The sequence below is a fragment of the Drosophila persimilis genome, unplaced genomic scaffold (genome assembly GCF_003286085.1).
Source record: "Drosophila persimilis strain 14011-0111.01,24,50 unplaced genomic scaffold, DperRS2 tig00000000-arrow-pilon, whole genome shotgun sequence".
NCBI lineage: Eukaryota > Metazoa > Arthropoda > Insecta > Diptera > Drosophilidae > Drosophila > Drosophila persimilis.
In genome coordinates this window covers 9,512,195-9,536,594 of record NW_020825288.1, presented here as the reverse complement: position 1 = coordinate 9,536,594, position 24,400 = coordinate 9,512,195, and the positions used below count along the sequence as shown (strand labels likewise).

Here is a 24,400-nt window from a genome sequence, read left to right as displayed (position 1 = left end):
TTTGGGTTTTGAATTTGCTTAAATTGCATTATTGTCGTTGTTGTTGTCGTCGTTGTTGGAGCTGGAGGTGGAGCTGGCGAGTGGGTTGTTGCTGTTACTCGGAGGCCTTCGAGCTGATTGCCCTGCATTGTGTTTGCTGCTCAAATTTATCCCTGTGCAATTTTGTGCTTATTTGTTGCAGACTTGCCTGCCTTGCAGCTTTAACTAATTGAAATCGATTTTGGCCGAACGCAGGGTAAGCGGTGTGGAAGAGAACAACGAGGGACCAAGTTTCCTTAGCTGCTGCCTGCTGTCTGCCGTCTCCTGTCTCCAGTCTACAGTCTCTCGTCTCCCGGAATCGGGAATCATGTCAGCGTTAAGCCTAAATACTACACCCCAAAGTGCATGTCGTGCGTGCGGTTTGCAGAATCGATTTTTGGAATTCCGCCACCCAGCGCAGGTCCTTCGCACTTCCTAATAAAACTTGCATGCGCCTTAAGTGCACTCCAACTTTCCACCAGCTGAACAAACTGTCTTCTGGCTTATGGATGCGGTTTGTATTTTCATGCTTAATTAGATGGCAATCGGGCCCAGAGAGCGTAAGAGTCCCATCCACATGCCACAGTCAGGCTTGTCTCATCCCAAGCCATAATTAATATCAGCAGGAGGCAACAGAGCGGCATGGCAGCCTGCACAATGGCAGCAGGCAAACATGCAGCCAATTACCGTTTTGATTACGCCCAACTGCCCCTCCTCTTTTCCCCGGCAAACGCCCCCTCAATTTGTAGACCCCATAAACAGTTCGATGGGAGAATTGTAAACTTTGCAACTGGCTTCATGTTAATTAGTAAAAGTTTTGTACTTGGCTTAGATGCGACTCACCTGGGGGCTCTGCTCTGAGTAGGTGGCACAGTACTGCCGTTAGGCTATTGTTAACCCATAAATAAACACGAAACGAGTTTTGCATTCTTCTCCCACCCAACTGTTATTTGTACTTGTAAATCTACTTTGGAACAACTTCTTAATGCAATTTTAGTCTACAAACAATCGATACATGGTAGCTTTTCGAATTTCAAACAGTATTTTTGTTCTCCAATGTGATGTGTTTAAGGGTAAAGCTCAAAGCAGTGGAGTTTATGGATGGGGGATATGGAAATATTAACCAAGGCAGCTGTTATCACATTTGAATTTGTCCCATAAAAGCACTATCAAAACACTTATCGGTGGATACGAATTGATCAGTAAAACAGTAAGGATATATCCCTTCGCACAAGAAAATTATTCCAATAAAATATGTATCTCTCTATTATATAAAAAAGTGTAAAACAATTGGGACGCGGGTTGGCTGGTGGGGCTATATTGAATATTATTATTATTCACCTGACACCACAGCAGACTCCCCATCAGTCATTTTCAGCTAATGATAGCAATCGTGGAGTGAGATCAATTCAATTCCGATTGTCTCTTTTATTACTCCATATACGCAATGGAAATTGTACCTCCCACAGGGTGCACTGAATATTTGCCTTCTAACTCTTTGGTAATCCCATTAGGTGGCGTTGTCTGGCTGTGTGTCAGTTTGCCACAGACAACACAAATGTTACCTCACACTGACAGGACTTCGAAAAAGTTGGCAACATTTGTGAAAATTGACAAAGTTTGAAGTCAGCAACAAACAGCTGGAAAACAGTGCAGTGCAGCGTCATGCCATGCATGTTTAATGCCGCTTCAACTGCGTTGCGTGTTCTGTATCTGTATCTGTATCTGTATCTGCATCTGTGCCTGTCTGTGAGTGTGTGAGTGCTTTGTCAAAGGCATCTTGTGGTTGCGTTTACCTAGGGAAATGGCAGCCACATTGTGGTGGCCATCGCTCCAACTTCCACTGATTGCCTAACTGACGTGCGTTCCATCTCCTGTCCCGGTGGCAACTTGGCCCTGGGATTGGGTTTGGGTTTGGGTTTGGGATTGGGCTGGTTCGTCTGGATGGCGACCGCTGGCTTGTGGTTAGTCTGCAGTGCTTTTGATTGATTTGGTTTGCTCTCATTTGCTTGCATAAATATTTGCCCAGCTCCAAGCAGAGGAAACGCAAATCAATAGAGTGGGGAAACCATTGAGAAAGGGACCCTGGAAGTAGAATATTCGGTTAGGCGGCACATGGAAGCCCAGCCTGGCATTTGCAAATTTGGTTTTAATGAAATTACTACGATTCGATTTTGTTTATTTTTACACATCTTTTATTTAATTAATTTGCTGCTATTTGGATTTTGGCTGTCGCCTCATCCCACATCTCCGCATCAACACATATTCGTTTAGATGTAATTTTCATACATACATATGTACATATGTATATGTATGTATATATAAATGTTTACCTATGGTAGCCATACAATTTTATTGTTGATTATCTACTTTTTAATTAAATTCCATAAATATTACAATAATTTTTGCCCAATAAATGCAGTAACAGATTTGCGTCAATTTCATCAATCAGTGAAAATGAATGGAAAGCCCTTTCCGGAAAACCAAATGACATCGAAAAAATACGAGTACATATCCGCAAACACCATCGGAGGAGTGCTCTGCTCCAGCGATAGAGAGTGTCAATCGAGTTAGGCTGTTCATTAACGCGACATGTTTTTTACATCGGCTAGTAATTCAGAACAATTTAATTTATCACAACAAATTGAATTACATATACATATATGAAATATAGGTGTAAACACGTGTACTTGTATATAGATGGATTGATACGGATAGTATATAAGTGTATAGTACTAGCTAGCAAATACAGTTCAACGGCCTACATCTGCATCTGCACTCGCCTCAAGATAAAGATCAAGATCAATATCAATATCAATATTGATTTTGAATATAACATCAGTTGAATCTTCAGTAATCGGTAATCGGTAATCAGTAGTCGTCAGTTATAGTTATAGATCAATTATAGCTAGATATAGTCTTTAATTTGCTCGAGTGTGCGAGAACTTCGGGTGCCTGCTTAATGCCTAGACTTGTTGTATAGTTAATGTATACACTTAATGAACAACACTTAAACTTGGCTAAATGCATTTAAATGCCACAATTTGTATTTCTTTGTGTTCGTGCGTGTTCGTTTTCGTGTTTCTGGGTGACTGGGTGACTGGGTGTCTGGGTGTCTGGGTGTTAGTAAACGCCATTAAGGTGTGAGCCAAGTTCTGAGTACTTAGTATTATACGTGTATCGTGTATTCTTGGCGCTCCTGTTCCTTCTTCTCGTGATACCTAGGGGGCGCAGGGCTGGTTAGTTATTTGCGTTTCAAGTGCGGGGTAGGTAGACGCTACGGGCATGCAATACAAGCTACGGTCAAGCACTGGGAGCAGCGATTCAATTCATTCACGACTGATAGTTTACCTTGCCAGCAGTGAGGTCAACTCCTCGCGGTCCATCTTGGCCAGTTGCGCGTCCCCGGTGCTCTCCATTACGCGCTGCACCTCCAGGTCCAAAGCGCGCTGCTCGCGCTCGCACTCGCTCTGGTCCTGGCTCGGGAACTCACGACCGTCGTGGAAGCCAGCGGGCGGACGGAAACCGCCCGTCAAATCCACTCCGGCTCCAGCCATGGCTGCTATAGAGGCGGCCAGCGAGGCAGCCGTCTCCGCATCGACCTCACTGTCTAAACTGCGGATGTGCCGGAGAAGAAAGGGAAGAAATTTGCTTAACTAAAAGTAGAATGGAATCATCTATCTTCCAGCTAATCTAGTCCGCTAATTCTGTACTCTTTTGATCGATTCATAACTTTTGATTGATTTGGATTGGTTAGGGTTTAGGTACCTGAACTACCTGTTGCTACTACCAGGGCACTTTCGTCGCTCCAACGTTTGGTTGCTGGGCTGTGCCGCGTGCTTGCGGCTGCGTTGGCCGGCGCTCCTCTTCTCGCCGACCACGCCCACACCCACGCCCAGGCCAAGGACGTGTCGGGGCGTATTGTGGCGCCGCTCGGGCGCCGGCGAGCCCTGATCGTTGTTGGACTCGGTGCTGGAGTCGGGCCGGAACATATCTGCAAGATAGCATGGGTTGGGTGCGATCAAACGCCCATGAGCCCGTGCTCTATACGAACCTACGACGGCGCGGCCGTCACTGCTACGAGAGGACTTGCAAGGAACTCGATAGGTGGGCATGTTAGAAAACTCGGTGCTGGGGCTGATACTCGTGTCCGACTCGGACTCGGCCACCACTCCGACCGAGCTGCCGGCGTTCTTGGCGCTGCGCCCCGCGCTCGACTTCTTCGAGTGACCGGCCTGCGAGCCGGCCACAATTGTCATCGACTTGCTCAGCGTGGACTCATCTAAGCGGAGAGATACATGAACATCAACATTGTAAGGCAATCTCCAGAGCTGGCTACCATCTTTACCATCTGTGTTGTAGTAGCGCTGCTTGTGCCAGCTGGACTTGCTCTTCACGTGCCCGAAGCCAGAGGTGGGCAGCAGCGGATATGCGGTGGCATTCAGATTCTCGCCCTCCGGGTGGCCGAACGTCTTGAATTGCATGGTGTAGTCAAGTGGAGTCTGTGCCGCTACGGCACGTGTGGGAGTCTTGGCCGGAGCCCCAGTGCGACCTCCATTCACGCTGAACGTGGCATACGGTGAAATCTCGTACATTTCTGCAGGAGTCAGAGCCATGCAAACGGGAGAAAAAAATGATAGAGGGAATAACAAGGATGCGGCCTTTGATTGCCTCTCTTCGCCCGGACACGTACACAGCCTACACCTCAATTGACTCTCGACTCACCCGACTCGTTGCCCTTGTCCACCGTCTTAACCGGCGAGGCGCTGTACACCTGCTGGTTGCGTCGGTTCTCGTGGTCCTCCTTGTAGTCCCCAGGAAGGGCACGACTTTCGTAGCCCTCGGCCATGGGTCCGCACAGAGTGCGGCGGTGCTTGATAGTCAAAGCTCTGCACGAGAAAAGATACATTTATGAATCTTCATTATGGCTTTAATTGAAAGATGACAAAAGAATTATTCCCCCAGTATGACTGGGAGATGACTGCTAATCACTAAGCAAGGAATAGTCCCTTCAGTCGTGGAATGACACTAAGTATACAATTTTGGCGTAACAAAATAATTAGTTATTACACTGAGATTTATCTTTCGAAGTTTGACTTGCAAGAACAATGTTTGATATATGATACATTCGCAAATTAATATTACAGCCAGGATAGGGAAAACAAGTTCACTGGAGAAGTTGTTTGTGACTCTTTCACCTTATCTCCCATAGTTAAATACTGAGCACATCGGGGAATGTTCTTATACTCGAAGCACACGCGTCGTATACGGAACATTTTTATAAATAATTTTCTTTCAGCGAAAAACCATCCATAAAGCTAGAAATAGTTAATAAATCCGTTGGATTGTCAATTATGTGGCACTTTTTCAAGCAAAGACAAAGTCTGTTGGGGTGAAAAACTCTAGTGTAAAGCCACTTTGAAGCTCTACTTTCCCACTACCATGACAGTTAATAAATCCTTAATTAACATTCGCAAGCAATTAAGAACCAGCGGCCCCCAATGCGGGCCTCCGCCCTCCCACTCGCTGTCCCCGATTGAATTCCCCAGTTACAGGCACCCAGGACGCACTTACATCGTTATGATGGAGACTGTGATGATGACGATGACAATTAGCGTCGAAAACCAATCACCGCTGGTGGGATTTGTTGCATTTATCAGATTGTTCATCAAATCGTTTTCCGAAGGGAAAACCGAGGGTGGCGGAATGGTGATGCCGTCAATGCTCGTTGTGCTGAAATGATAATGCTCCGTCGTTTTGCCCGCATCGTTGGTGGCGGAGATGCGCAGCTGATACCACTTGGCCGGCAGAAAGTCGCAGAAGATTAAATTTTCACGATTTTCCTCGGCATTCGAAATATCCGATGTGACAACTGTCCAGCGTATGTCGCCTGCGGGGTGATGTCCGAGGGCAAACATACACACACACACACACACACACAATGGAATAAAGAGAGAGGAAAAAAGGAAATTATGCATCATACGCCACGTTGCACACAGCAGGGAATACGGAATAAATTTGATAAATATTTATAGGTACAAATGGCTATAGATTGGTCAGTTAATTGAAAACAAAAATAATTATATTAACAGTATTTAATTTAATGGAAATACGTAGACAGAGAGAGCGGACAAGGAGACTGAGAGCCAAGCTGACGGCCGGATACTCTCAATTGTGCATTTAATAATTTATTTAATTAACAATTTTACAGCCAGTTGCAAATAGAAATAAGCTGATAGAAAACCAATTTTGGTTCAGTGGAGTAATCTAAAATTATTCATCAAAAGTTTAACTTATTCTATACACTGCGGCTGCAAAAAAGAGCTACGATATTCCCAATTCATTGCTAATTTGCACTCACCCAGCGGTCGGTGTTCTATGGAAAAATGATGAATACCACAGCCGCCGTTGTTCCACGATGACAGCTTCAGATTCACGCACGTCGCATTGGTGGCAATTAGTTCGTTGCCATTTGGCGCCTGTGAGGCTGGAAATGCAAATCGAAATTGCAAAATAGAAGGGAGAGAATGTGCAGAGCATGAGTATTCAGAATGTCGCTTCACCAAGTGGCCCTTGCGGTCGAGCGCACAAAAATTTGCATTCACTGGCGCACTGGTGGACTGGTGGACTGCTAGACTGCTGGACTTTGGTTTGGGCCTTCACTCACCTTTGCCTTTCGTCCAGACATTAATTTCCTCACTGGACACACCAGAGCCGACCATATTATGCGCAGACATTTTTATAATGTACTGATTTCCGCACTTCAGGCTCGTAATCGTGTAGGCGTTGTTCTCCGGCAGCAGCTCGGTGCTGAACCAACTCTCACCGGCCGTGTGGTGGGAGATGCTGTACCCCTGCAACGGGGCACCGCCGTCGTCTGGCGCATCCCAGCTGACACGTATGCTGTCGGCGGAAGCGTACTGCACGATGATTTGTGGTGCGCCGGGCGGCTTCATCGCAATGACCTGATATTGGATTTCGTCACTGCCAAAGAGATTGTTCGCCGTACATGTATAATTTCCGGACAGGCTGCCTTCGACGCCTGCCAGCCAGCCAGCCAGTCAAAGAGGAGAAACGACGAAACGACAGAGAAATGGAAAAATCGGTTATAAATGTTAATGTGTTTCAGCTTCGTCCCAGCCCACTTACGGTGTATCTTCAGGTTGCCCTCATTGGTCACCTCATAGAAGGGACTGAAGGTGACGGGACGGTCGCGGGTCAGCCAGCGAGCCCTCGGTGTGGGATTTCCCACAGCCAGGCACTCCAGCACTAGGCCGGTGCCCACAGCCTTGCGCACCACCTGACCAAATGAGGCGATGCGTGCTGGCGCTGAAAAACAGAGGACAGAGTGGAGCACAGAGGCCCAGGGCAAACAGTTAGGTGTGCGAAGTGTGCGAAATTAAAATGTTGCGGCTTTTGTGGCTTTTCGCCGGCTCGCAGAATAAATGTCAATTTTTAATTAAAGCGAAAAGTTCCCTGCTTTATGTATATGTGCACGAATACTGTATTTACCTCGCGTATTGGTGGCCTGGGCAACCACAGATGTGGGCTCGCCCTCGCCCACGGACGTGGACGCGGATACCCAGAACTCGTACATCTGATTCTCGGCCAGGCTGCGTGCCTCGAATGTCACCGGATACCCATTCTCGTCCACACGCACCATGTGGGCTGTTCGGAAAGAAAAATCACGTATACATACATACACACTATCCGTGTCCGTCGAGTCCGTTTCGTTTTGGGCTACTCACTCTTGGCCTGGCCCTTGCGGCCCGCCTCCCGTGCATACACCGTGTAGTGCGAGATGATGCCATTGCGATTCTTCGGCGTTAGCCATGAAATTAAAATTGAATCTGCTGTTAGCGCCGCCGCCTTAATGGCTGCCGGCGCATCGGGCACATCGTCGTCCGTCTGGCAGTACAAGGGCTGGCTGGCAAGGCCATCGCCAGTGGCCGTGTAAGCCAGAACCCTCAGCGAATAATTGCTGGCCTTGTGCAGCGTATGCAGATAGGTTTCCAGGTTCGAGGTGCGTTTGATCTCCAGCTTGGCAGGAAAGTCAACTATTGGGAATCGAAACGGAAGATAGATAAATGGTAGCGGATTTAAAATTAACTTTAGCTCGGAAAATATCAGCAAACTGAATGTATTCATATCGGGTTGCTGACAAAATTGATTTGATGAGATTTGATAAATCAGTGCCAAAACCAACAATTTGCAGGCTCATCAAGGGACCACCACTGCACCGCCCATTGAACTCCTCGCCAAAACCAATAAAGTCAAGCAACTGTTCGCTCCGCTTCCGTGCACTCCCTCTGATTCTGATTCTGACTTTTACTCTGCCCGGGCATATCGTGCTGGATGCCTGGATGAATGACTGGCTGGATACATATCATATCTATTGCTGTTTGCACAGCGCTCTTGCGCTGGCAATATCAACAAAATCAGCGTCATAAAGTGCCAACTCCCAGCGAACTCCCAGCCACATTCACAGTCGCTGGATACTGGCATTGGCACTGGCACTGGTACTGGTACTGGAATTGGAGCTATGGTAGCAGAAAGAAATGCATATACTCACTTTGGTGCACAATGGGGCGATATAAAATTTTATAGCCCTGTATGATGCCGCCATGGAATTGGAGCGGTGGCTCCTGCCACGAAATCTTCAGACTCTGCGAAGACAGGGCCGTGCAGTTGACATTCTGTGGCGCGGCCTCTGGCACTGCAAGAGTTACAGATACAGAAATACATCCGGATTGTAGTAGGACGGACAGAGACTGAAAATCGAGCTCATTAGATACCCACCTCCCTCGGCCGTGGTGCCGAAGATGGCCGCACTCCAGGGTCCAGAGCCAAAGCTGTTCAGGGCCCGGACGGTAACAGAATAGCGGGTATACTTGCGCAGATTCCGCAGCGTGGCCTTAGTGGTGGCCCAGCCGCTCACAATTACCGACTTCAGGGAGCTATTCACGACGCTAATGTAATTGATGTTCTGCTTCTCCTCTGTACAGTTCACGGTGTAGCCAATGAGTTCTCCATTCCAGGACTCTCGGGGTGGAATCTGCAATTAGTTAAAGATATTATAGGGTAACTCGTGTGACCCCCTCCCTCACTATCACGTCATCCCATCGCCCTTCGCACCTGCCAAGTAACTATTAGCTCGCTTTCACCGCCCGTCTGCACCTGCACATTGGACGGTGCCTCAGTGGGGGCCTCTTCCTGGGTCTTGAGGACGATTGCTTCGGTATAGGCGCTGCGTTCAATCTCATTGATGGCCTGCATGCGAATGAGGAACGTCGTCGCCGGCGTCAAGCCCGCCACAATGGCGCTCTCGCGCAGGTCACTGTCATAGCTGTCAAAGGAGGGAAACACAACATGGCAAACGTTCGACAAAGACAAACAGACCGAAGGGCAGCAGGCACATACCTGCGACTAATGCTCGTCGACGGCAGACTGACGTTGATGACGTTCAGCCCGTTCCAGTCGCCCCCAGCCGCACCAAGAGCCGCATGCGACTGCAAATACTTGAGGGCCTGATACTGCACCAGATAGCTGAGCACGGGGGAGTTTCCATCGAAGGGGCGACGCCAGCTCAGCTTCACTGTGCGGGAGCCCACCTCAAAGACCTCCAAGTTGGAGGGCGTGTCGGGTCTCTCCTGCACAGCCAGGAAAATGATTTGCTCGGCGCGACCGTAGGGATTTTCTGCGACGCAGCGATAGACGCCCGAGTCATGGCGATCAGACTGGCCGATGGACAGCTGTGAGTCCACTCCTTTGTCCGTCTTCATCTCGGCGATGCTGAACCGAAAGTTGTTCAGATCGATGCGTCCATTGTTGTGGGTCCAGCCAATGGTGATGGGTTCATCGCCCTTGGCATGGCAGTCCAGGGTCACGGGATCATTCCGACGGGAGCTAATATTGCGGGCGGGCTGCTCGAAGCGGGCGGGTTCTGAACGAAATAGGGTCATTAAAGTACCGCATTCGGGTTCTCTTCATTCGCTAACTTCCAATTACCATTCACATTGATGCGAATTATCTTCTTGAGGCCGGCTCCGATTTCGTTGGTGGCCCGGCACATGTAGTAGCCCTCATCGTTGTCGGTGGCCAGATTCAGCAGCAGCGAGTGATTACGCATGCTCAGGGGCTTGAAGTCCTTCGAGGCTTTGCCTGAAATGGGACTCTTTTAATTTAACTAATTGCCGAGCAGAATCCAGCACTGCCGAATGTTAATTGTCAGGTCGAATCCGGGCGTAGGCGTCCCGGCTCAACCCATTGGGATGGGAAGGGAGGGGACTTTAATGAGCCGTATGCCTAGGTCCGGGGTACGATTTTGATTGGCAAACTTACCCTGGCCCTTGAACCAGGTAATGGCTGGAATCGGATATCCTTCCGCCTCACAATTTATCGATATTGTATTGCCCAGCATAATGGCCGTGTCCATAGGCTCGTAGCTCCAGCGAGGTGCCACTAAAACGTGACCAGGACCCGGAGCCAAGCGTAACGAACGGAGCGGAGAACGAAGAACAAACAACAACAAAATTAACAACTCTCGGGTCGGTGGGCATGTGTGTGTGCGTGTGTATCTTTGTTTTGTGTGCATACACTGAGAGAAAGAATCTTTCTAGTTTCGGATATTTCTATTTTAGAATATAGCTCTAATCAAATAAATCCTTCCTTCAATCTCCTCTCAATATGAACATACAGTACAAAATCGCGTTAGGTAAATAAATAGACTATGCATACAATCCATCCAATCCTTCGTTGTTTTTAATTCTAACATAATCATCCCAATATTGGCACTTGCCCCCGCTTGTAGTCTTGATTTCAAAACCTTTTCTCTCAGTGTAGCCCGAAAAAAGGGCAAGCAACTGGCGCACAAATCCTGTGTGATTTATTTTTGAGTCAGCAGCGAGTCGCTTCAATAGACACACAATAGCATCGTATCCCATCCCAGTAGAGTCCACTCACCCCGCACTTGCAGCTCTGCCGTGTAGTTCACCTTGGCAGCCGCGTTGCCAGCGTAGCAGGTGTACTTGCCGCTGTGCTTTGCACTGATGTCCTTGAACACCAGCAGGGAGTAGAACTCCTCCTTCTTCTCGGTAATCTGGTAAATTGAAAGAAACACAGGAGTAGCGACAAAGACGTGCAAAACTTTCTCGATGCCATTTTGGACAGTTTGAAACAAAGAAGAAGGACTAGATGTACGAAGGACTTACCTGCAGGCTGCTCGGAATGGAGCTGTCGTCCTTCTTCCAGCTAAAGTAGATGGGCATGTCGCCCGAGGAGACTGCACAGGTGATTTGAGCGCGGCCGCCCTCCTGCAGGTTCTTGGGGAACTTAAAGGGCTCGATGACGGGCGGACCTTGATGAGCGATTAGCCAACAATGCGGACAGACATTAATGTGTGTCGGGAGGAGCCAAAGAGGGCAGGGACTGACACTCGAGTCCCCTCTACTTACTGTTCACGTTCAATTGCATGTCACGGCGCGCTTCCTCGCCGGCCCGACTCCGCACAATGCACGTATAGATGCCCTGGTCCCGGCCAGGCTCCACGTTCTTGATGACTAGCTGTCCCCCTTCGGCAACTGTGGCCAGCTCGAAGTGGGTGCCTGTGCAAGGGTAGGGGGAAAGGAGGAATGTCTAAAGTGCTGTCGAGCGCCCTTCTCCAATTTGTCTTACTCGTTGTCAATTCCTGATGCGCTTTCTCCCATCTAATTTGTTCGATGGGATAACCGGCAAACGGACAGTGCACAATTATGTCCTCCCCGGCAACGGCTTTGATCGGTCCGATGGCTCGCACATACGGCGGTCCTGGAAAGGAAACGTACATAAGATTTACTTACATGCAGTTTCTGTCATAAGAAAAGTTTATATACACATGTTTATGCTTTAGGAAAATATTTCCCAACCTGGCTAGACTAGTTTGGACTTTCATAAACTAAACTTTTAGAAAAATATATACAGGAATGTTATTAAAAATTCATAAACTAAGTAGAATCTGCATCAATTAGCTACATATATTCGGCATAGAGTACACCATAACTAAATTTTATACACTTTGAGAATAAATTGTGAGAAAGTAGCGTTCCTTTCTTTATATTTTTGTGGCAAAATTCAATTGGTTTTTCTAATACGTTTTGTAACTATCGATAATTTTTAAATTTAAATGAATGACAAACATTTATTTTGGGTTTGGTTTCTGTTGCAGATACAGCAATTAGGGCTCGGAATTGAAAACTACAGCGGGTGCTATTCAAGTGAGTGACAGTGCAGTAGCAGTAATACTATTACATTGACCGCAACTGTATGTGTCCGTGTTGGGGTATTGAGAAATTTATTAAATTAGTTACAAAATGCAATTAGGCAGGAATACGGCACGAATGCTGAATAATTCCAATTATATTCGTTTGGCGCACAAGCGACGCTAATGCATAAAATGCAGATGCAGCCACAAGGCTGCATTCGTTTTACTCTCTGTGTGTGTGTGTGTGTGTGTGTGTGTGTGTGTGTGTGTGTGCCGCATCTGTGTGTTTGTATGCATTTTTAGTGCTGCTAATGCGAAGCCTCTGCGTTGCATAAATTGCAATATTCATAATTAAACAGGCGGACCAAATCCTGTGGCTTCGCCGCCGCCCAATAGGCTTCATCGGGCTCGGCAGTACTCACAGCACTCGTATGTTAGATGGGTGGTATTGACGGGGCAGGAGGCGGTGGCTTGCTCATAATCGAAATCATTTTGACGCAATATAAGCAGCCCGTGTCTTTGAAAGTATAGGGAAAGCCACTAAAACCAAGATGGATATTGATTGGGTGCTGCCTGCACTCTGCAGGAAGATCTTCCGCCTCCTGATTTATTCACTCGTTTACCCATTCACTCACATTTTCCATACATCTTCAATAACTATGGCGAACAACTGGCCGTGGCTAATTTGATTTTCAATTCAGCTCCAAGTGCGGGCCGGACAGCTTTCAAAACAGCATCATTTATCATCAATACGCACGCCCACTTAAATATCAAGTATACGCAAGCACACACACACACTATCGTGGCACAGACAACCCCGAGCACACAGCATACAGCACACAGGGATTGAAAAGCTGCACGGAGCTGCCAGAGCCGTTCACCATCAATCATTGGGCATACAGGGCGTATGATTTATATCTGTCACATATCCATTCCTTTATGCATTATTAACACGTTAAGATTACGCATTCGGAACTGCTTATAATGCTCAAAAGCTCCAAGTTTGAGCGAGAGGAGGCAAGCGAAGGAATAACGAGTGAGATTCCCGTATGCTGACACTTTTATATTTACAGTTTATACTCCGATGTGACACAGAGATTATTTGTGAGTCTGTATGCGGGATAGCAGCCATTGGCAGAGGCAATTCACACGAGCCGTCTTCACAGAAGACTCAGAAGTTGGAGAGCAGCAGCTTGTTAGCGGGCTAAAGCCGAGGCATTGATGCCGTGGCTTTGGTTGCATATCGTGTGGCATGATTGGAATGAAAGAAACATCATCATCATCCTCATCGCCTGAATCCGCCTCCTTGTTGTCGCAGTCGATGGTGCTGCCTCAAGAGATTTTCTTTAACGCGCAGCCAAGCATTTTCTTGCTGAATAGCAGAGTTATTTTCCCCATATCTCTACACTCTACACTCCTTTTTACACATTCAGTTTTTGTTTCGTAGCCTTGGCAACATTTCCAATCAGCTCCCTCCTCGATTGGCGACTCCCGATTCCTGATTTTGCTGCCGCTACTGCTGCTTCTGTTGTTCCGGCGGCAGTAGCGAAATTCGTGGTCCGGAATTGGAGGCCTTTGTGATTTGCATTGTTTGGCCAGCACACAAAAGGGGCTTTTGAAGGCGCGATAACAAAGTGGACGGCGGCACCCATTTACAAAACATATATGTCACAATTAAGGGAGACGGGGTGTGGCAGGGGGAACTTCTGTTTGTAGGCCAATCTATCAACTTACCGTAAACATTTAGCCTGGCCGAGTGCTGAACACTGCCCATCGAGTTGGTGGCGACGCACCTGTACAAGCCGCCGTCGTCGGGACGCACATGCGAGATATTCAAATGGCTTATCACGTCACCAGACATATCAACAAATTGCCCGATGGCAAACCGATGATGCAGGGAGACGTCTATAATGGGCTGCGAGTCCAGCATCCAGGAGAACTGCAATGAACAGAGCAAAATCAATAAAAACCAGGAGCTCCGCCTAGTAGCTGGCCATAATTTCAGCGATTATTCAGCAATGTGTGGGTGAGTCGTGTACGTTATAATATTGCATAATAAGGCCAATAAAACATTTGTAGTTGCTGGTGTGGCACAGTGGGGGTCGCTGCTTACTTGGGGCGGAGGTGAGCCGCTGGCAGAGCACTTAAGCGATATTAATGGCCCGGGACGCACATTCTGCTCAATGAAGGTGTAAATCAATTCCGGCACAGTGTCTGGAAGGAGGTGAGAGACGGTAACCGCCTGATAAATGCCAAAACTCCGACTCATAAACTATGCATGTCGCCCGTCAACTTACCGCCCAGCTTCAGTTCGGCCATGGCCTGGGCACTGGCGCGCTGGTTCTCGACGAGGCATTGATAAACACCGCGGTCCCGTCGTCCTACGTTCTGTACCAGCAGCGAACTCTTCGATAGGAACCGTATGCTTCCAAGGACAAGGGGTTAACGTAAAAAAGACAAAAAAAACACGAGAAAAAGTGTTAAAAATGCCAAGTTTGTCGGGTAAACTCCTGAAAACTGACAACGTTGCAGAAAAAGCCAAGCAAGTCCCACAATTCCCCATAAACTCACACCAAGCCAGACACATGGAGACATGTGTGTATCTGTGTGCGCCCCTCGTAGCCCTTTGTTCATTCAGGCGAAATTTGTTATTTATTTTATTAGCATAAGCATACAAATTTCTGCTTGATTTGTAATGCTGATTTGCTCGGTCTCCCATTCGCCTTCTTATCCCCCCAGCAATTTTCTTTGGCCAGCAGCTGGCCATCGCAGCAACACAAACATACCTACACACACACACATACATATTTACATAAGTATACATATATGAGAGGGAGTGAGCCAGGGATGTTTGTTTTTGCCGGCCAGTTTGTTTGCCACCAGCTGCTGCTGTACAAATGCTGCCTTCTCTGGCTGCGAACTTAGTTTGCCTTCGGTTTCGCCCTGGCAATGGCAACGGCAACGGCTACGTATTATGCTGATTTCGTGTAATTTGCATTAAATTATCAAGATGTGTCCGAGCTATTCAGGCGAAAATATGCACACAGCATCTCTCTACCTCTGGGCCAAGGATATTCCCAGAGGCCTGGGTAAACACCCAGTATTCGGGGCATGCGATTTGCATCCATTATGCTGGCTGTGCACAGGTACATATACATGTGTAGGTGCTTGGATTTTCTAGGCGAGCCTTAATTAAAAACAATAGAATATATCTTTCTAATTGAACCGAGCTGCCCATACGCATACGCATATGCTGAGTGCGCTACGGATTAATTGCTTTTGGCCATCAGCAGACATCGAAAACCAATTCAAATGAAACTATCCGCAAACATTTATGCTGCATTATCAATGGAAACAATCAGAGTCCTTTGAGCACTGACCTTACACAGCATCACTCAATCAGCCCCCGCCGAAACAGAGCAAAGCTCTTAAACAATCAACCGAATCGAACAGAACCGAAGCGCACTGAACAGAACGAAAATAAAATACAGCTGCGGAATCAGAACTGCCACCGAAAAACGTCAAGCGTAATGCTGGTGTGACACTTGCTGAAAGTTAAACTGACTTTCAGGATTAGTGGACTCGTGCAGGGTCTGCATACAAAAAATTGTTTATTTGTATTATAAATAATACATTGCAAATGAAAATGTGTAGTTGCGACTTAATAAAAGATACGTGTTGTGGACGTTTTTTCTCTTTTGAATTCAGATGTTTTTACGGCTTTAACAAAAATATTTATGTTAACTAAAACTATTTTTTCCCAAATATTTCAGGCAGTGTAATATAAAACAGAATACATACGATTTTACAGAGAATTATTCTACGATCAGTACCTATACCAGTATCTATAAAGTAACTGACATACCCGTTCAATGGCGAAAAAATGAATTTGCGGCTGGCAGGCAATGAACTGCTATATAAAAATCGTTCGCTCACCCGCCCGTTGCCTTTGCCGTTGCCGTTGCCAGCCACGGCCACTCCGACCACGTTCATCAATAATAATAATAATAACAGTAACAATAAAACATTTTCGCTATAAGAAATGCCCTAACAACGCCGCCGAATAATAAAGGGCTGAGGGTAATCTATGGCTCTGTGGCTCCTTTTTTAATATTTTTGGGACGGAAGGCTTTGCAGCAACCGTTTTGCAACTGGCGAAACTGATAAAAATCGAAATCGGCTATACGTACAATGTTGCATGTGGGCTGTGGCTGCCAGCCTGGTTGCATGTTGCTCCTATTTCGCACGTCCTCTTAGTCCTCCCATGCCCCAATATACATATACGTAACAATCCCAATCCCGGTCCCAGTCCCCAATCCCCAATCCCAATCCCAGTTTTATTCTGGGCTGGCTCTACTTACTTATCCCTGCCGGTGGTGAGTGCATTATTCGCCTGCAGCGGCTTGCCATTGTGCAGCCAGTCGATGGCATCGATCGCCGAGCCCGTTGTGGTGCAATTGAAATTTGCCGTTCCGCCCGAATTGACAATTTGAACTTGCGGCAATATATGCACAGATACATACGAATTGACACTGAGTCGAATTTCGATGCGCTGCTCCCCGAACTGATTCGAGGCCTGGCATATCTGCAACGAGAACGGGAGCGACGAAAGGCCTCAGTTAGAGGGGAAATGGCAGATTTTTTTGGTATTTATATACGAGTACGAGTATGTTCGGAATGGAATCTCAATCCGAATGGGGGTATTCGAATGGTATGCGTATACGTCGCTCAGTGTTCTGTTTGTCAGCAGTTGGATGTTTAATGGTTACTTACCCACTTGCCCGCATCGCGTTCGTCAGCATTTTTGATGAGCAGCAACGTTCGGGAAAGTATCACTCGCTGTGACGAGGGTATGGGATAGAGGGCTGCAGAGTCGGAAACGCGATACCAGCTATAAATCAGAGAGTGTAAAGCGTAAATATGTAAAGTTCTTTGGCCATGCTTTAACTCATTATTGATTTAAATTTTGCTTTGTTTCACAGAAATTCATGTGGACCAAAAATGAACAAAAGATATGGAAAGATATAAAATGAGGCTCAAATTTGATAAGGAAACAAACTCCTCCTCATAAAGGTCACCCAGAGGGTATCAGTTTCGGGTAAGTATCGTTGCTCAAGAAATAAATTCAACCGCTTAAGGTTCTAAAATTATTTTACTAAATTTAAAAATAAATGTTTCACTGTTGAAATTATTAGAATAACTTGTTTTTCTTTCTCAATCTTCAAGCCACAGTACTTTATTCTATTCTCACTCAATCACTTAGGTTAGAATTTTGTTTTAGTCCGTCCTGCTTTCTTTTTCTATCCATTCCAAATAGAATACTTTTCAGCACGAACTCAATCACATACAGATTCATTCACGCTCGAGCACAAACACTCTAAAAAATCAATAAAGGACTCCTAGGGAATTTCCCTGAATAAGGATTCCGCAACTACCACTTCTGTTGGACATTCCAGCCACGTAGACAGCGGCTCACGCATAAACTTATGCTGAAAACAAAATTATCGCATTTTTCCCGCATTTATAGTAATCAGGGGAGTTCTCCCTCTTTCGCTGTTTGTTTGTAAAATATTTCTGGCAGTTTTCCTGTCTGCTTTAGCGTTTATGTTTTCCCACGGAAAACTTTGCTCTCAACGTGTTTGTCTTATGTTTTTTTTTTGTTCACAGCCACTCTTCGTGTCTGTCTGTCTGTCTGTCTGTCTGAATGACTGCCTGAGTCGTTGTCGCGTGTTTGCCCTTTTGCAGAAGGACTGTGAGTATGCCGGAGTTTGTGTGTATTAAGTGTTTAGAACTGCATGAAATTTTAATAAGCCCTGCTAAGTGAAACAGACTGTTAAATTATGTTCCCCCCGAGCATCGACGGGTCATACGAGTATCTTTTGCTAATTAGCTGTGACGGCCCGCCATGGGGTTACTTGATATGTGCTGTTCTTTGACTTTCATCCATTCATTACCATTCATTACTTTTTATTGTTTGGCCATCGAAGTGTTTGCCTTTGTAAGCCGATACTTTCCGAGTGAATAAACAAAATGATTAAGTTACTTCCAATTCCAACCAGACTGAGACTGGAGTAGCTTAGTCTTGTCCTGGCCCTTTATTAGTTTGTTTGTTGTGTGAGCCGTCGTCTGCTTCAGTAGATTCGTTGTCTATTAGCACATGGCTAATGCCCATGCCGGTTAGTGCCCCGGTGCTTTCAGCTGGTCGGTAAAGTCTCCTAATTAGCACTAAAACAGAAGTCCCTAATATGCAATAAAGCCAGCCTCCCCTGGCAAACATTCAAATGCACTTAAGTGTTGTCTATAACCTAGAACCCTCCTCCTGTCGGCCGCTGTGTGATGTTATTTTATTGCCAACTGCGGAGATACTCAGATACAGATACAGATTTGGGCCGCCAGCAGGCAATGGCACTGGCAGTGGCAGCAAACACGGATAAAATTAGCCCCCGAAACGAAACAGAACACAGAAAAGAGACGAACAAAGGCTATGGTAAAATATGGAAGTTGTATAACTCACGTGAATATGGGAAATGGATTGCCCTGTATGTTGCACGGCAGATGAACATCGTTTCCACGCTCCACGTGAATCTCCATCACGGGCTTCTGGGTGGTGCGTGGTGCCAGGTTCTTGCTTAGTTCTGTGGAAGTGTACAATGAGTGATTTTGCTGATGCTTCGCCCGCTGGGGTTGATTGTCGGAGCTTACCCTTGACCTGCAGCATCACTGCATCGCTGCGCTGCCGCTCCCCATTCAGAGTGTTGGTCACCAGGCAGCTGAACTTCATCAGGCCATCCTCGGAGCGTACAGAGCGAACGTACAGGTCCCCGGAGGCGGCCAGGACCACGTAGCGACCCGCTGTGCAGAAATAATAATCGTGGGTCAGAGAAGCTGAAAGAACTACAGCAAAATCAAAGCATTTCCCGCACCCACTGCGTATACGTAACCATTTCCAATAAATGTCAACGCTCTCCCATCCCAACCCCCCCGGAGCGATACTGCAACTTCATTGGTAGCACACAACAAAAAGAATTGTGTGCACATAAATTTCAGTAGCAGATAAACACCCACACCCACACAGGGGTGGGGGGGTGTGTGTTAAAATGTGGCAACACTCACCGACATCCGACAGATCCGGCAGCAGTATCTCCTCCCCGCGATGCCAGCTGGCCACGCGTACATAGGGTCGTACATATTCCGGTATGGCGCACTTAATCAACGCCGAATTTCCCAAATAGACTTCAGTGTTTTCCACGTGCACATGGAATTGACGACGCACCACTGAGAGGCGGAGGCAGAACAAGAACCAGACCCAGAGTCATAGTCAGAGTCAGGGCGAGCACAAAAAGAAACAGAAACAAAAATCAGAGAAAGACTGTCAGAGATATATCGTATATACGTATGCTGGATGCTGGAAAGGAGAGAGCAGGATCCCGAGTGGAAATAAAAGTCAACAAACGTTGCTGTCTGCCCGTTGGCGCAAACGGCGCATACAGATGAGCGCATAAAACGCTTTCGGGTGTAGCAGCATCGCAATCCATGGCGACCATCCCGACCATCGGGTAACGCCTGCGACAACAGCAGGACCAAGCGGGGGCAATAAACGTGGCACAATGCAAAAATGGCAGCAGTTTAAATGAATGAAATCGCTTGAAATTACATGCAAAACGGAAGTTGAAGAGCAGACAAAATACGAAAATCGAAAGAAAGGAAAAAGAATCACACAAGAGACGAAAGGATATATGTATCTGTATGAGTGTGTCGGTGTGTTTGTCAGTGTACTCATGGAGGAACAGATCGAAGCAAATAATAGCGCTGAAGTCGACTGTAAGATACCAACTACTAAAGTACCCTTCTTCAAGGTATATGAAGTTTCATAGTTCCATTTACAATCCACATTCTCACATTTTATATATTCCTCTTAAATTCTATTTCGAATGGATAAGGATTCCGACAATGAGTCGCAATACAACAGAAAAGCTGTTATTGATGATACAAAATTTCTGGGGTATACAAGGAGTCGATTCCTTTTGCCTGTTGTTCTTTTACCTCGTAGAAAAAGAGTGACACAAATGATACACATGGAAAATGCAGAGTGTAAATATTGAATGAGATTTTAAGCGACTATCATGCATCGTTGGTTTTTTGGGGACAGTGCTGGGGGATTGGTTTACTCTGGGCTTGGGGCTATGGGCCAGTAAGTAAATACGCTCAACGCTCGCTGTTTTCGAGGTCAAGCATTAAGAGGCCTGCGAACGGGGAAATGTCAACAGAGAGAGGATAAAATAATTAAGTTAATTTCGGGCAGAATGTTGTAGGGGAGGAGGGAAAATATGTTGCATTGATCGCCTCAAGGCATGATGGCAGCACATGTCAGGAAATGCACAGGAAATGAATGTTATATGAGGTAAAATAGGAAAAAAAAAAAATGGTGGAAAGAAAGAAAAACTGGCGCACAGGTGACAGGCCCAGGGTGGTGGCAGAAAGCAGAATCGCAAAGAATGCAGGGACACCCATCGGCGCAGAGGCATCCGCCAGCTCCAAACGTGAGCGGCTTCGAAATGCTGTCAACATAATGCGCCCAACAGCTTTCCCTCCTCGTGGATCCCCTGAAGCCCCACCATAGTTGGAGTTGCATGCTAATGGTGGGAGGCAGTGGCAGTGCCAGTGCCAGTACCTATAGCCTTCCACACTCCACTCTCAATAGTCGGCCAGCTACTTTACTGTACTTTACGCTTACCTGCCTGCACCTGAACGTTGCGACTGAGAATGGTGCCTGCCTCGTTGCTGGCCTTGCAGCGGTAGGTGGCCTCGTGCACATCCGTGCGATAATATTGCGCCAAAAACGGTGGGAAGTGCAGCGTGCCGTTGCCAGATATTTTCCTAGAAGTACACAAAAGAACCGAATAGCGAAAGGCAAAATGCAATATTTTAGTGGGCACATTCTTCGGGCTTCGTATTTATTTATTTATTTATTTGAAAGGAAGAAGGAGTGCGACTGAGGCGAGAACGTAACACACAAATTTGTTCCACAAAAGCGCCAGCAAAGTGCCTGCCATTTGCTGGCGAGTACCAGTATTTTTACGAGCATAGCACACAGGTCCAAGTACATGGAGCGCAAAGTGTGAATTTACATAAAAATGCAATAAGCGTAATGCTGTGTGTAGTCATAGAGGAATACTTATATCTATGTATAAACATATACACATATTTTACGTATGCATGTTGAACATAAATGATATGAAAGGGTCTAAGCTGCTGTAGTTTGCGGTAGTAGAGTCTGCAACAACAGCTTTGGGATGTCCAAAATCTGCCTTTGCATTCTGCATTTCTTAGTTATTTCGTATTCGAAATCAAATCGTAATTACTAACATTTCTCTCGCATTTCCAGGGATTCCCTTGCTGCCTGCCTGCCTTGTTCCGTAATCCGAATGTCAGTGCACATGAGATGCCAAATCAGACTTTAAGCTGCCACAGAGCTTTAAGCCATTTGATTATCGTTGTGGCTGCAACAGAACACAAAACCCATCAGGTTCCCATCACATAACTCATGCAGGCCCCATCATCCAGTCCTGCTGCAGTCTCACTGCCAGTGCCCGCTAATCATCTCCACTGCAGTCGGGACTAACAAGCACCAACGACAAGGATGAGGATTCGTATGGGGTCTGGGGCTGGGCTGATCCAGAGTTGTCCTTTGCGAGATGGCAAACAGCATCAACCGAAAAAGGGAAAACTTCATCAAGCGCTGTTTTCAAAAATGTTTAAGTGCCAGCAATTTGTTTACGTCTATTGCGTTCGCAGGGAGCACAGGGAAAAAGAGCTTGCCATTCCGTTGTCCGTTCTCCGTTCTCCGTTCTCGGCTGTCCGTCGACAGTTTTTCCGTCCGTCTATCCGTCTCTCTGTCTGTTGGTTGGGTAGATAAGTACACGTCCTATATATGTATGTACGTATACAACCCGTCACTTGAACTGAACTATGCTCTTTAGTAGCTTAAAATAAATTTTGTTTCATTTCTATGCACTGCCGTCGCATTCGAGTTCCTCTCCTCTTTTTTTTCGGGGGGACTCACACACTTGTAATGCCCGGCTTTTGCCGTGAGTATGCGCGTGTGTGTGTGTGTGTGTGTGTGTGTGTGGGACATATCCTGTGTGAGATCACGTATTTGGAATGACATTTCATTTTGCGAAACATAAAAATTCTTTTAGTAAATTTCGTTGCCATATGTGTTGCCCTGCGTGTGTTTTTACAATGTTTTATAGGTATTCATTTTCGGGTCGTGCCGTGGCATGTGCGCTATTTTTTACGATTTATTTCGGTTTCCGTTTGGTTTTATTTCCGCGTGCTTTCGTTATATAATAATCCGTTTAATAGCCCTCCGTATGGATCAACAGCAATTTGTTAACAGCAGCAGCAGCCTAACCCAAACAAATAGTTGCGGATGCAAATCTATGCGAGTGTATGCGTTAATTGTGCAGAGCCCCGGCTAATGGAGGCCAGCAGGAAAAACCGCAAATTAAAGATTTACTTGTGTTTGCACTTGAACGACTAATGTACTCGTCTTGATTAATGTTGCAAGTACATGTGTGCACTCTCGCATCGCATTTAAGTTGTCAGGCGACATTTTTAATATTTTAAATGTTCACAAAGCTGCCACAGACAAATAGATAGAAGTGAGCGGGGGTGGGGTAGATGGACTGGCGTTGTGGTTGGGGCCTGGCATTAACATATGACTGCCGCAGATGCCGTTGCAGCAGCAGCATTACTTTTGTGCAATTTCTTTGGCCTTTTCAGGCAACAAGCAAAAGCACGCCTTTGTTGGGGCCCCTCGGTCTCTGATGCTTCCATTGAAACCGCTGCCACAAAGAGGCTTCTGGGGAATGCGTCTGTTAACATTGATTTTCACAGCTCGACTTTGCAGCGTCTTCGCGCAGGCACGCAGCAATGTCAATTAAAACGAAAGCGATTCCAGAAATAACTTTAATGCAGGGCCCCCCGCGAACAGAAGCCGCAACAATGTGACTTCCAAAACCGCCGTCAGGAAGCCAGACGGCACATACTTATGCAAACACACACTACAGACATACGCTTATTATTACATAAACGCATTGTTGCGGCGACCGCAAAACTTACCTCAGTCCCGGCACCTGGGTCGCCAGCGTTCCGTCGCGCAGCACCCAGGACACGACGGGCGGTGGGTGGCCGTGCGCCGTGCAGCTAACCTGTGCCCCCGTGTCGTTGCCAAAGAGCAGCCGGGGTGCGGGCTCCAGCAGGAATGTAGGTACACGTAAGCCGCTTGTGGCCAGGACTGGCGGCAGTGGCAGGAACACGAGCAGCAACAGCAGTAGCCCTAATGCTGTGGCAGTGAGCGCTGAAAAGGGGTAACCCCCAAGGAGAGGTGGAAAGAGAGCGTGTAGCAGGTTAATTATCAACATTGTCGTTATACGTATACGAGTATAGTTTGCTTAAAACTTTAATGTCGTTGTAGCTGTTGCTGCCGGCAGTCTGCACTCCCCAGCCATGTGTGTGCTTTGTGCCTCAAGTGCAACTCATAAATGCGGTTAATTTGGATTCGGTTTCGTTCGCTTGCCACAGGGGCAAGCCTGATTCGCAGCCGAGCCTCCTTAGCAGCGGCTTGCGTGGATGCAGTTCACTTTTCAGATATATTTATGCAGTCTGAGTTGTTTATTTGCCAGAAGCCAGCAGCCACAGGAGCAGGAGCAGCAGTGCAACGAAAACAGGAAGGGCATTCAACACTGAACACCGACACTGGAAATACTCTTCCAGGTAATAACATAAAATAGTACACGGATGCAAGTACGTACATTGCAAGCTTCTGTGCTGCAAAAGTGGACTAACTCTTCTGAAAGGGTATAGAAACTCAGAACTTACCTTTTGACTTGGCTAGAAGAAGAAGCTCTAATAAACCCATTTCGTTGCATGTAAATTCTGTGTTGGATGTAGAAAATTAAATTTTGTTTCGTTTATTATTCCAGCTGCTTGTTTATTTTCTCAATATGCAATATGCAGGAACATCTACGGGCACAAAGGTCGGTCTTTCGTTTTGGTTGGGTTTGCCTTTTGCATAAACTGCTTGCTGTTTGCTGTTTGCTTATTTCTGTTTTTCCTCTTTTCTGTTTTCTGTTTTTGTTT

General features: G+C 46.6%; 1 protein-coding gene across 2 annotated transcripts; it reads right to left on the bottom strand.

The window, feature by feature from the left end:
* Window positions 1-2,359: 2,359 nt before the first annotated feature.
* Window positions 2,360-24,367, bottom strand: LOC6587530 (Down syndrome cell adhesion molecule-like protein Dscam2). Of its 2 annotated transcripts, none has more exons than XM_026995421.1 (33): window positions 24,140-24,367; window positions 23,381-23,618; window positions 20,991-21,133; window positions 19,370-19,531; window positions 18,959-19,108; window positions 18,771-18,891; window positions 17,030-17,147; window positions 16,618-16,841; window positions 14,554-14,681; window positions 14,370-14,470; window positions 13,991-14,195; window positions 11,692-11,823; window positions 11,472-11,621; window positions 11,229-11,374; window positions 10,981-11,116; window positions 10,360-10,479; window positions 10,027-10,179; window positions 9,439-9,961; window positions 9,154-9,364; window positions 8,818-9,073; window positions 8,591-8,734; window positions 7,767-8,075; window positions 7,531-7,686; window positions 7,168-7,347; window positions 6,686-7,060; window positions 6,380-6,505; window positions 5,593-5,908; window positions 4,744-4,907; window positions 4,367-4,615; window positions 4,073-4,300; window positions 3,796-4,012; window positions 3,370-3,633; window positions 2,360-3,295 (listed from the first exon to the last, which is right to left on the bottom strand). In XM_026995421.1, the coding sequence occupies exons 1-33, from the start codon at window positions 24,177-24,179 to the stop codon at window positions 3,274-3,276; spliced, it is 6,207 nt and encodes a 2,068-aa protein (XP_026851222.1). In that variant the 5' UTR covers window positions 24,180-24,367; the 3' UTR covers window positions 2,360-3,273. The 2 variants fall into 2 exon arrangements, with proteins under 2 accessions (XP_026851222.1, XP_002013078.1); XM_002013042.2 differs by having other exon boundaries at window positions 2,360-3,239.
* Window positions 24,368-24,400: the final 33 nt, after the last annotated feature.